The 13,161-nt window shown below is 42.1% G+C and overlaps 1 protein-coding gene across 1 annotated transcript; it reads right to left on the bottom strand.

Annotated features, from left to right (window-relative positions):
- Window positions 1-9,073: 9,073 nt before the first annotated feature.
- LOC100712276 (natterin-3-like) lies at window positions 9,074-11,547 on the bottom strand. Its single transcript, XM_019365281.1, has 3 exons — window positions 11,075-11,547; window positions 10,525-11,008; window positions 9,074-9,139 (listed from the first exon to the last, which is right to left on the bottom strand). Exons 1-3 carry the CDS (start codon window positions 11,545-11,547, stop codon window positions 9,074-9,076), a joined length of 1,023 nt encoding a protein of 340 aa, XP_019220826.1.
- Between the last annotated feature and the right edge of the window lie 1,614 nt (window positions 11,548-13,161).

Below are 13,161 nucleotides of genomic sequence, written 5' to 3'. Positions count from 1 at the left end.
GAGGTAAAACCACTGAACATGAGACATATATCTCACCTCCAAGAAACTCAGTCACAAACCTGTAGTAGACAGTTCAAGAAAGGAATTATTAATCTACACAATAACTGTCAAGTATAGAGCCTTTTGAAGAAACAGTAACAACAAGTTAAAAAATAGTTTTATTTACCTGCATGGCTCAAGGACAGTTGCCAGCTTTTGGAGTTTTACCAGCTCTGATGGAGTTAAAATGACTAGCTTGTGCTTGTGTTTGTCTAAAGCAGCAAAAACAGCCTCCTGATTCTTTTGTAGACAAGAAACCATATCCAGTGTTGAATTCCACCGTTTGGAAACATTCTGTATGAGTGGCTCTTTCTGTTGCCCCGCTCTGCTCCTGGCAATTCCTCCATATTAGCAGGGCTGTCTGTAATGCATCTAATTTTGCTTGCTTTTCAGTGTCATAAAGCTGTTGAATTTTACTTGAAGTAGTTTTTCAGCACGGCAGTTGGAAAGTTGGATCACCTGATGCTAACTGTAGCACATTTTCTAACCCCCTATCTTCTACCATTGATAGTGGTCTACAGTCCAGAGCAATACATTTTGCGAGAGAAACTGTACGTTTTTCCGATGCTGACTTACTAATATCGGTCCCGAAGCCAGTCATGTCATCAAGCTCCCACAGTTTCTGTGCTCGCTGCAACATATTTTGCATTTAGATGGTACCGTAAGGTTGAAGTGCTTCAGTGGTATGCACTCTTTTTTGCACAGTTTGCACAAAACCACGCTTTTATCAAGGCTTCTGTCGGGTAGTCTTTTGAAATAAAATTTGCCTCCAATCAGTCCTAGCAACGTGCTTTCTTCTGAAATTATTGTAGCTCTCATGTGTGCTTCAGTGTAATCGGTGTACCAGGAAATCATGCATTGACAAAAGTTCCCCTTTGCTTGGAATGCAAAGTGCGATTAAATGCGTTATTTTTTTAACGCTTTATTTTTTTCAAATGAATTAATCGCATTTAACGCATTAAATTCCCACCCCTAATATATATATATATATATAAAAAAAAACACCCATCTCGCCCTTGCGGGCGGTTTATCCTTCAAGCTCGGGTCCTCTACCAGAGGCCTGGGAGCTTGAGGGTCCTGCGCAGTATCTTAGCTGTTCCCAGGACTGCGCTCTTCTGGACAGAGATCTCCGATGTTGTTCCCGGGATCTGCTGGAGCCACTCGCCTAGCTTGGGAGTCACCGCACCTAGTGCTCCGATTACCACGGGGACCACCGTTACCTTCACCCTCCACATCCTCTCGAGCTCTTCTCTGAGCCCTTGGTATTTCTCCAGCTTCTCGTGTTCCTTCTTCCTGATATTGCTCTCATTCGGAACTGCTACATCGATCACTACAGCCGTCTTCTTCTGTTTGTCTACCACCACTATGTCCGGTTGGTTAGCCACCACCATTTTGTCCATCTGCATCTGGAAGTCCCACAGGATCTTAACTCGGTCATTCTCCATCACCCTTGGGGGCATCTCCCATTTTGACCTCGGGACTTCCAGGTTATACTCGGCGCAGATATTCCTGTACACTATGCCGGCCACTTGGTTATGGCGTTCCATGTTTGTCTTGCCTGCTAGCATCTTGCACCCTGCTGTTATGTGCTGGATTGTCTCAGGGGCATCTTTACACAGCCTGCACCTGGGGTCTTGCCTGGTGTGATAGACCCCAGCCTCTATGGATCTTGTACTCAGAGCTTGTTCTTGTGCTGCCATGATTAGTGCCTCTGTGCTGTCTTTCAGTCCAGCTTTGTCCAGCCACTGGTAGGATTTCTGGATATCAGCCACCTCCTCTATCTGCCGGTGGTACATACCGTGCAGGGGCCTGTCCTTCCATGATGGTTCCTCGCCTTCCTCCTCTTTCTTGGGTTTCTGCTGCCTGAGGTATTCACTGAGCACGCTGTCAGTTGGGGCCATCTTCATGATGTATTCGTGGATGTTTCTTGTCTCATCCTGGACTGTGGTGCTGACACTCACCAGTCCCCGGCCCCCTTCCTTCCGCTTAGCGTACAGCCTCAGGGTGCTGGACTTGGGGTGAAACCCTCCATGCATGGTCAGGAGCTTTCTTGTCTTTATGTCAGTGGCTTCTATCTCCTCCTTTGGCCAGCCTATTACCCTAGCAGGGTACCTGATCACGGGCAGGGCGTAGGTGTTGATGGCCCGGATCTTGTTCTTACCGTTCAGCTGACTCCTCAGGACTTGCCTGACCCTCTGCAGGTACTTGGTGGTTGCAGCTTTCCTAGCGGCCTCTTCATGGTTGCCATTCGTTTGCGGGATCCCCATGTACTTGTAACTGTCCTCTATGTCTGCAATGTTGCCTTCTGGTAGTTCAATCCCCTCAGTTCTGACTACCTTCCCTCTCTTTGTTACCATCCGACTACACTTCTCCAGTCCGAATGACATTCCAATGTCATTGCTGTATAGCCTGGTGGTGTGTATCAGTGAATCGATGTCTCGTTCACTCTTGGCATACAGCTTGATGTCATCCATGTACAGGAGGTGGCTGACAACCGCTCCGTTTCGTAGTCGGTATCCGTAGCCAGTCTTGTTAATGATCTCACTGGCCTATGCAGAACAGCAGTGGGGACAGAGCATCTCCTTCGTAGATCCTGCACTTGATGGTGACTTGTGCTATGGTCTTGGAGTTGGCCTCTAGTGTTGTACGCCACATCCCCATTGAGTTCCTGATGAAGGCTCTTAGGGTCCTGTTGATCTTGTACAATTCTAGGCATTCCAGTATCCAGCTGTGAGGCATTGAGTCATAGGCCTTCTTGTAATCAATCCAGGCTGTGCACAGGTTGGTCAGTCTGGTCTTGCAGTCTCGGCTGACTGTTCTGTCTACCAGTAGCTGGTGTTTTGCGCCTCTGGTATCCTTGCCAATCCCTTTCTGTGCCCCACTCATGTATTGACCCATGTGCCTGTTCATCTTAGCCGATATGATGCCTGACAGGAGCTTCCATGTAGTACTGAGGCAGGTTATTGGTCGGTAGTTGGATGGGACCGGTCCCTTCTTGGGGTCCTTGGGGATCAGGACCGTCCGACCTTCAGTTAGCCATTCCGGGTGTCTCTCGTTAACTAGCAGCTGGTTCATTTGTGCTGCCAGACGCTCGTGGAGTGCAGTCAGCTTTTTCAGCCAGTAGGCGTGAACCATGTCGGGCCCTGGTGCTGTCCAACTCTTCATACTGGAGACCCTTTCTTGGATGTCTGCCACTGTGATGGTTACCGGACCCTGTTCAGGGAGGTCGCTATGGTCTGCCCTCAGATCCACTAGCCACTGAGCATTGCCGTTATGGGTTGCGTCCTTCTCCCATATGCTCTTCCAGTATTGCTCTGTCTCCAGCCTTGGTGGTGCTGTTCTGTTATTGTTCCCTTGCCACTGAGAGTACACCTTTGCTGGTTCTGTGGCGAACAGCTGGTTTATTCTCCTGCCTTCTATCTCTCTGGTGTACCTCCTCAAGTGGGTGGCCAAGGCTGTGAGTCTTTGCTTGGCAGTTTCCAAGGCCTCAGGTATGGACAGCTTGCTGTATTTCTTATGCACCTTCTTTGTCGCGCCTTTCTGCAATTCTGTTAGTTGGCTAACCTCTCTCCGTGCTACTTTGATCTTGCCCTCTAGCCTCCTTCTCCATGGAGGGTACTGCCCCTTGTGGCTGTTCAACTTGTAGCCAATCATCTCACTGATCACTGCTGCCGTAGTGTAGATCAGCTTGTTAGTGTCGGTAATCGTGGTTGTAGGTATCATCTGTAGTGCTGCATTAACATCATCTAGCAGACCTTCTGAGGGTACTTCACGTAATCTTGGTAACCGGCTACGGGAGATCCAGGTTTCAAGCTTGGCCATGATCCTATCTTTCAGGTCAGTTCCTCTCGCACTCAACGATCCTTCTCCTATCGCACTTGGGGCTATGTACCCAATCTCGGGTGGGGGCGATGATATCTCCCCCCTGACCTGGCGTCCTGACTCCTCCTTGCCGTAGCATTTATGTTGTACCTCGTCAATCTCTAGCTGTGAGAGCAGTCCCTTCTTTCGAATGTTGGAACACTGAGCTACTAGTTGTTTCGCCGTCATTTTGGATGTTGGGTATCGAAGAATCCATAGGTCCCTCAATCTTGCCCTTTGATCTTGCCCTCATCCTATTCATGTATATATACATATATACATACATATATATATATATATATATATATTAACACAGTAAGACAAAGATTGAGAGGAAGGACAATTTAAATGCACGAGGTAAAGGGAGGCATGGGACAATGAGACACAGGTAGGGAGATTAAGGCCACAAATTCAGACACAAAAGAAAATAACTAGCAAAAAAGCTAAATCAAAAATAAATCAAATCAAAATACAGAAAAAAAGAACACAAGGAACTAACTCAGATAACAAACTCCATCACACCGAACTGGAACTTAAATACAGTGGCTTGGAAAAGTATTCGGCCCCCTTGAGCTTTTCCACATTTTGTCACATTACAGCCACAAACATGAATCAGTTTTATTGGAATTCCACGTGAAAGACCAATACAAAGTGGTGTACATGTGAGAAGTGGAACGAAAATCATACATGATTCCAAACATTCTTTACAAATAAATAACTGTAAAGTGGGGTGTGTGTAATTATTCAGCCCCCTTTGGTCTGAGTGCAGTCAGTTGCCCATAGACATTGCCTGATGAGTGCTAATGACTAAATAGAGTGCACCTGTGTGTAATCTAATGTCAGTACAAATACAGCTGCTCTGTGACAGCCTCAGAGGTTGTCTAAGAGAATATTGGGAGCAACAACACCATGAAGTCCAAAGAACACACCAGACAGGTCAGGGATAAAGTTATTGAGAAATTTAAAGCAGGCTTAGGCTACAGAATGATTTCCCAAGCCTTGAACATCCCACGGAGCACTGTTCAAGCGATCATTCAGAAATGGAAGGAGTATGGCACAACTGTAAACCTACCAAGACAAGGCCGTCCACCTAAACTCACAGGCCGAACAAGGAGAGCGCTGATCAGAAATGCAGCCAAGAGGCTCATGGTGACTCTGGATGAGCTGCAGAGATCTACAGCTCAGGTGGGGGAATCTGTCCATAGGACAACTATTAGTCGTGCACTGCACAAAGTTGGCCTTTATGGAAGAGTGGCAAGAAGAAAGCCATTGTTAACAGAAAACCATAAGAAGTCCCGTTTGCAGTTTGCCACAAGCCATGTGGGGGACACAGCAAACATGTGGAAGAAGGTGCTCTGGTCAGATGAGACCAAAATGGAACTTTTTGGCCAAAATGCAAAACGCTATGTGTGGCGGAAAACTAACACTGCACATCACTCTGAACACACCATCCCCACTGTCAAATATGGTGGTGGTAGCATCATGCTCTGGGGGTGCTTCTCTTCAGCAGGGACAGGGAAGCTGGTCAGAGTTGATGGGAAGATGGATGGAGCCAAATACAGGGCAATCTTGGAAGAAAACCTCTTGGAGTCTGCAAAAGACTTGAGACTGGGGCGGAGGTTCACCTTCCAGCAGGACAACGACCCTAAACATAAAGCCAGGGCAACAATGGAATGGTTTAAAACAAAACATATCCATGTGTTAGAATGGCCCAGTCAAAGTCCAGATCTAAATCCAATCGAGAATCTGTGGCAAGATCTGAAAACTGCTGTTCACAAACGCTGTCCATCTAATCTGACTGAGCTGGAGCTGTTTTGCAAAGAAGAATGGGCAAGGATTTCAGTCTGTAGATGTGCAAAGCTGGTAGAGACATACCCTAAAAGACTGGCAGCTGTAATTGCAGCAAAAGGTGGTTCTACAAAGTATTGACTCAGGGGGCTGAATAATTACGCACACCCCACTTTTCAGTTATTTATTTGTAAAAAATGTTTGGAATCATGTATGATTTTCGTTCCACTTCTCACGTGTACACCACTTTGTATTGGTCTTTCACGTGGAATTCCAATAAAATTGATTCATGTTTGTGGCTGTAATGTGACAAAATGTGGAAAAGTTCAAGGGGACCGAATACTTTTGCAAGCCACTGTATAACATGTGATCGAGGAATATCTCAGGAGTTAGCAACCTAGAGATGAAAGGGTGATCAATAAACTGAAATATATTACCAGAATGATAAAACCAAGCCAGGAGCTCAATGTTTTTGTCTTTCTCCTTTTCTTTCTTTTCTTCACTGCTGAACTCAGATGCAACTGGGAGTCCTGGGAAATCGGCTAACAGATCGATGCTGACAGACCAACCTCTTCTTAGTGTTACTAAGTTCAGACAGAGGACGCCAGTTCATTCTTCTTCCTTTAAGACCACCATTGACACCAACCTGGAGTGGATCACCTTTAAACGTTCTGTTATCAACACTGCTGTCTCAATTTACAACAGATATTTTGATCGCACTGATTATGTCTGCAAATATAAGTGTGACACAGGCTTTTATACCCCCAAAGAGGGTCCTTATTGTTTCTTTGCTCGCAAAAACAGATTTCACAGAGTATATCCCTTTGAGCTACTGGTCAACAGAGACAACTTTGAGATCCTTGAGTGGAAGGATAATTCGTGTGGTAAGGTGCCCAAGAATTCAGTCTCGACCTGTCCAGGGGAGCAAATATATGTAGGAATGAACAAATATGGACTTCGGAATCTGTCCACTAAAGAAAAGGCCTTCTACCTGCCCTGGAAGGGTAAAGTATATATGTACAAATCCTACAAGGTCCTGACCACCAATGAAAATATAGTCAGCCAACAGATTGACGATGTCAGGTACAACATTGACAATGCTAAAATTCTCCAATATCCTCCTGAGGTCATGTGTCAAACAACCATCAGCAACTATGAATGTCAACCAGTAGTGAAAACAAGTTCCATCTCAAAGACGTCTGAGGTGGAGCACAGGTGGGACACTTCTTCTTCTGTTACAGTTACTGTTAGTACAAGCATTACAATTGGTATCCCTATCCTCTTCGGGAAAAAAAAATTGAGATCAGCACTGAGGTGTTGTTTGGATTGACTATAGGAACTACTGTGACAGAGAGCGTCACTGATACTGTATCTGTGGAGGTCACTGTGCCACCAAACCAATCCTGTGTCATTAATATGCTCCGGTACAAGTACAAAGTCGACATCCCATTCACAGGACGCCTCAGGCGCACTTATGGTAATGGGAAAATCCAAATAACATCCATCACAGGCATTCAGGTGGGAGAAGTCCGGGCTGTGGTGAATCGATGTGAACCTCTGGATGGATCTAAGCCTTGTCCATGAAATCAACAAACCTCAGTATGATGTCTGGTGATGTCTAATGTGTTTTTAGCCATCAAACTCCTCTTCTTGTTGAATTTGAATGAAATTATTCTAGCTGTTTACAGTAGAAGAATGTAATTAAACAGAAAATGGATACAAATATGCAATGTTATATTTAGCACTTAATTATGATAATATATGAGCAGAAAATGAAAAGTGTCACTGAATGTCAACCTAACTGACCTTAAAATGTCAGTTTCAATAAAACTGTGTCTAAACTAGTAAATCTAGTAGTAAACTAGCCTTAGAATGTTTTATTATAAAAATAAATTTTCAGGTTAACTTTTTACATGTGATCTTTAATCATATGTACACTGACAGTGATAGCAGTGATGATGATGATGTGGGTGGTGGTGACGTAGATGATGTATTTGCCTATGACGTCTGTATCATATGAAACTCACTGTATGTATTCTATTGATGTTTTTTTTGCTATTCATTTTTAATGTTCCTTGATTTTAATGTTAACATAAAGCATTTTGAAGTGTGTCGTACATAAAAATGTGCTACATAAATAAACCTGCCTTGGCTCTAAGGTATATTTCTATATAAACGTTGTGGACTTGAGTGTTATGAGTAATATCGGTATTTAATTCAGCTACAAACTTTTCTGATGGAGATTGAAGAAGCTAAAAAAACAAGAACATTTTCCTGTACCCTTGCCTGTGCTTAAAGGCACTGTTATTACGGAAAATCTGCAGAACAGTAAATCAATTTAAGTTCTGTTGTTGTGATTTTTTCACTAAAGAAATAAAACAGAATTTAATTGAATTTTTGATGCTGTCCTTTTGCAGGAAAAATAAAAATAATCATATATAATGAACATATAAAGCAACACGAAGTATTTCAATGTAAGCCTTGATTGTTTTGGAAAAACAGTAAAACAGTCTCACTTTTACATCTTTAACGACATTTACATACCACAAAAGCTTCTAATTAATGGAGCTGCTGTGGTGAGCAGTTAATGAGGTTTCAGTGCCATCTGCTGGATTAACTGAAAACACCCAACAAGAAAACCAGGTACAAGAACAGTTTTCACAATTTTTGGTGAAGAATCAAAAACTGATGTAGTGATCACACCACTAAAAAGTTTATTCTTGGTAAGTCAACATTAGTATTAGTACTGAGCACATGGGCAGAGATAAGGGAGAGAGTGTGGCTCTTCCTTTATTTAATCACATTACCTTTTCTTTTAATTTTGAGGCCACAGTTTCTTTTGTTACTTTTGATATTTTAGGCTTCTGATAGGTAATTTTATTTTGAGTCTGATTTAAAGCTAAGAGGGTCACGGTGTTTCGTGAATGACCAATTCCTTGGATATGATATCAAATACCACAGTCCAGCAAAGAAAAAAATTATCATCATAATTATTCTTATAGCTTCATAAAAACTAAGCAGGTAGAGCAAAGTTGCCAATTTGTATGTGTTCAAACATCAGTCCAGCTATTCAATTCAATTCAATTCAATTCAATTCAATTCAATTGTTTTTAAACAGCCTCAAATCACAACAACTGTAACCTCAACGCGATTTATATTGTAAGGTAAAAACTCTAAAATAATACAAAAGAGAAAACCCTGACAATTACATATTCCCTTTAAGCAAGCACTTTGGCGACAGTAAGATGGAAAAACTCCCTTTTAACAGGAAGAAACCTCCAGAAGAGCCAAGCTCAGAGAGGGGCGGCCATCTGCTGCGACCGGTTGGGATTATTTGTACATCTTCCTCTACTTATCGAGCTCAGGATCACAGGGAAGCTGGAGCCTACCCCAGCTGCCACAGGGCGAGAGGTGGGGTGCACCCTGGGCAGGCTGGCAGTCTGTTGCCGGGCTAACACACAGAGACAGACAACCATTCGCACTCACACTCACACCTGTGGGGAATTTAGGATCTCCAGTAAACATAACCCCAGTAACTGCTTGTCTTTGGACTGTGAGAGGAAGCCAGAGGACCCAGTGAGAATGCATGCAGACTATTAAATCTAGTTCTTTGTATTCTTTTACTGAATAGAGAGAACACGACTCAGTTAGTCAAAATATTTATAATTATTTTATTTAATCATCTTCCGGAAGAGAGAGCCATGCACAGCCTAAAGCCATTTTGCAGATCTCTAGCATTAGAAGCCAAAAATGTGTATCATATAGGTGTTATTTTGGTCCTTTACACGTCACACATAGTTTTGATAAAAACAGCTCCTTCTGTGTTACTTAGTTCCGCTTTTTCTGTCTGGTTTCCTGTTCTTAATATATTGCCTCTGCAGCTCTGCACTTCCTGTATTTTTAGTCTGGCTGAGCACTTGGTTTGTGAGTCAAAGCTGGTCTTCCTTTATACAGACCTTTATTATGAAAATACATAAAACAATATAATCAGAAAATAAGCACTAAGAATATATATTTATTCTGTAACAAGACACAGGAGGAATTCCATACAGTAAGGCCTCAGGCAAATCCAGGACCTTCTCGCTGTGAGGCAACAAAGTTAAATACTGCAACACTGTGATGCCTGATATAACAACATGCAGAGTTAAGACGTGAAAATTTGGTTCTAAATCAATACTTTAAAAGTTGGAAGAGATGCTATAATGCTATAAATACTTCTGGTAGATAATACTGTTGATGTTGTTGTGGAAGTTTTCCATTAAATAAAGCCTGCAGATGAGCGGTAGCTAACATTCTTTAATCAAATCACAAAGAACAGACAACCAAGTTGGTAGAGAGCCTGCATCATCGCAGGGCAAACAGTCAGCAGAGTCTCACCTGAGCCTAGCATGGCTCTCAGTTAAATACCTTCTCCAGGAACAAAAGGCAGTACAGCTGTTTCACATCTTAAGGTTCACACTCCCTTGCTACCTCCCAGAGTCCTCGAGGAGACAAAAGATTCTTCCTGTGGAGTTGTCTGCTTCCCCCCACCATTTGTCTTACAGTATGGGTGTGAGACATGTTAAAATCCAGTGGCACCAAGGCAGTATACAATAAAATAATGTGATTAATACATAAATAAAAGAAATTCCTATACAATGTTTAAAACATAATCAATATTATAATATTATTGAAGTATTTCGTTTAAAAAAAGCATTTTTTTCCAACGTGTTTTATTTATTTAATTAAATTATGAATAATGAAACAAGTAAGTACAAGGGAAAGAGGGTATGGCATGACAAACAGAAGATTTGGTGTGTTATTATGTATTGGTGGGCAAGGCTGTACAGAAGTTACGTATTCACATCTTTCTACCACAGCACGGACCTCTCCCGTCTGGATGCTGTAGTATGTCCCTGAGATGTTTGATCGTTCAATTGTTGTGTTCCTGTAGGTTCGGGTGAGGAGAGCAGTAAAAGGGATGTTTACATTGTACCAATAAGCTAGCATTTTGACTTTGCAGGAGTGGTTTGGTGGGACGGAGACCTGTTCTTCAACAGTGTGGGTGAGCTCTTTTGCATGAGTTTCCCCCTTTGAATAGTCAAATGTAAATTGACCGCTAACCTTAATCTCTCCGGATAATATGATAGGGATTCCTGTAGTGAAAGTCGTAGCAACACCAACTGAGACAGAAGCGCGAATGTCCCACCTTTTCTCATCTGTAACTGTCTTTGAAAGAGTTACTGTCTTTGTCACTGGATTGCATTCATTGTTAATACTGGAAGAGATGCGCAGGGTCTCTGGAGGATACTCTATGAGTTTAGCGTCGTTAGTTTTATACCTGACATCAGAGATGATCTCTCTGTCAATATTTCTATTGATGATTTTAGTGTCCTTAGTTTTATACCTGACATCAGAGATGATCTCACTGTCAATATTTCTATTAATGGTCAGCACCTCATAGGACTTGTACCAATATACTTCACCTTTCCAAGGTAGATAAAATGACCTATGTCTAGGAAGCACTTTACCTAGACCATACTCGTTTTTTCCAACATAAAGCTCATCACTAGAACATGTTCTAACTGCATGTTTGGACACTGAGCCACGGGAACCTTTCTTCCAGTCCAGGATCCCAAAGTTGTCTTCATTCACAAGGATATCAAATGAGTCCGTACGATACTCTTTGCTGGCATACGGATAGTGGCAGAAATCTCCCAAGCTACGACTGTAGAAGCCAGCATGGCATCCATATTTGCAGACATAGTCAGTACGTTCCTCATATGTGTTGTAAATTGACACTGCTCCATCAGGGAGGGAACCATTCCAGGTCTGCCATTTCACGTTATATACTGATGTGTTAACTGAAATGTCTGTCATTTCAGGAGCTCTGTCTTCCAGATCTGGGTTCAGAGAGGTCACTGTACGAAAGAAAACAAAAACCTTTTTTTAAAAATTATCATATGCAAGTGTGAAAAGATGAAACATCAGAAACTACTCTTTTCATAAGGTCGACAGAATTTTAACTTGACTATGATATTTTCTCCTAGTAGTTCAAATTCATGTTAAATTTCCCTTTTATTTCAGAATTTCTTATGACTGTCAGACTGTACTGGACATAATATTTCCAATCATGTTCCCAAAAGCTGGGAGCCATTTTTCCTTTTTTAAAACCGTTTTAAAACCAGGTTTAAGCCAAATCTTGGTAAATAATAATAATAATAATAATAACAATAATAATAATAATAATTAAAAATTAAAATATGAACTGGACCCCTCGTTATTTCCTGATATTTCTAAATGGGTTAATTCAGATTTAAGCAGGAGATCAGCAATTCTAGTGCCTCAAGGTAAATTGATGTTACAAGGATGAATTTGTAGTGTTCGGTGTGTTGCAGCCATTAGACTGACGTATCCTGGTCTTTAGCTGTTTGATTAGTGCTTATTGCTACTGAGCACATAGTGTACAGTGGGTTTATCTGAGCATTTCATCTTAAAGTAGTTTTAGAGCTAGTATCACAAAAGTGAATCTCACTTGTTTATTTTCACAAAAGGACTTTTGAGGACACTTTTGCAAATTCATAATGCCAGTTACATTTTACCATTTCTGTCCTCTGAGTGCTTCTTCACAGTGCCCTGAGGACTGGCTGGGGACAGAGCCAGCAGCAACAGCAATGACAGCTTTAATAAAAAAGGAAAAGCAGTTTTATTGCAAACAGTTTATATTGCAGTCATTAAACAGCTGACCACAACTGTTTACCCTAAACGCAGAGGCTGCACAAGAAACATGAAACTCCAACTTATAGTAAAATGTGAAAACTAAAATTCCTTAGAAATCAAATGTTAAATTATCTTCAGCAATAAGTGAACAGTCTGTTTGTTTTGCAGTTTTATATTTAGATTGATTACATTTTCAACATTTACTGTGAAGTAAAAAGTTACTCACCATCATAAGTGATGGGTCTGTCTGGCACAGACCCACTGCTGGAATGAGACAATTCTACTACAACGGCAAAAGCAAGACGCAAGTCACCAGAGCTCTTTGTGTTACTCATGCATGAGGGAGAGAACTGTGACGAGCACCCTTCCTTCTGCTTGAACCCCAGTCACTCTCAGCCAGCTTCCCCCATAACACTGCTCTTTATTGTGGTTACATGACTATGCATAAGTTCATTAACATATGACGTCTTACACAGGCATACATGTGAACAAAGAGTACCTTGTCTGTGTGTGTGTGTGTGTCAAGATGTGACCCTGTGAACGACTCCCCAAAGCTGGTGCCAGGAGTCCAGCGGTCCACCTAAACAAAGGACTCTTATACTTAAACAGATACAGAGTATTAAATTCCGTTCTTTTTGAATTCTTTTGGCGATAGAGAAAGACTCAGAGTGGTAAAGCTCAAAAAATGATATTTATTTTTATATTCCCGGAAATGGAGACCCGCCACACAAACACATGTTACGCCGGGAGGCGCGGTGAGGGAAACATTAGACT

The sequence above is a fragment of the Oreochromis niloticus genome, linkage group LG12 (assembly GCF_001858045.2).
Source record: "Oreochromis niloticus isolate F11D_XX linkage group LG12, O_niloticus_UMD_NMBU, whole genome shotgun sequence".
Classification (NCBI taxonomy): domain Eukaryota; kingdom Metazoa; phylum Chordata; class Actinopteri; order Cichliformes; family Cichlidae; genus Oreochromis; species Oreochromis niloticus.
The sequence above is the reverse complement of the archived record's forward strand: the minus strand, read 5'-3'. Positions and strand labels throughout refer to the sequence as shown.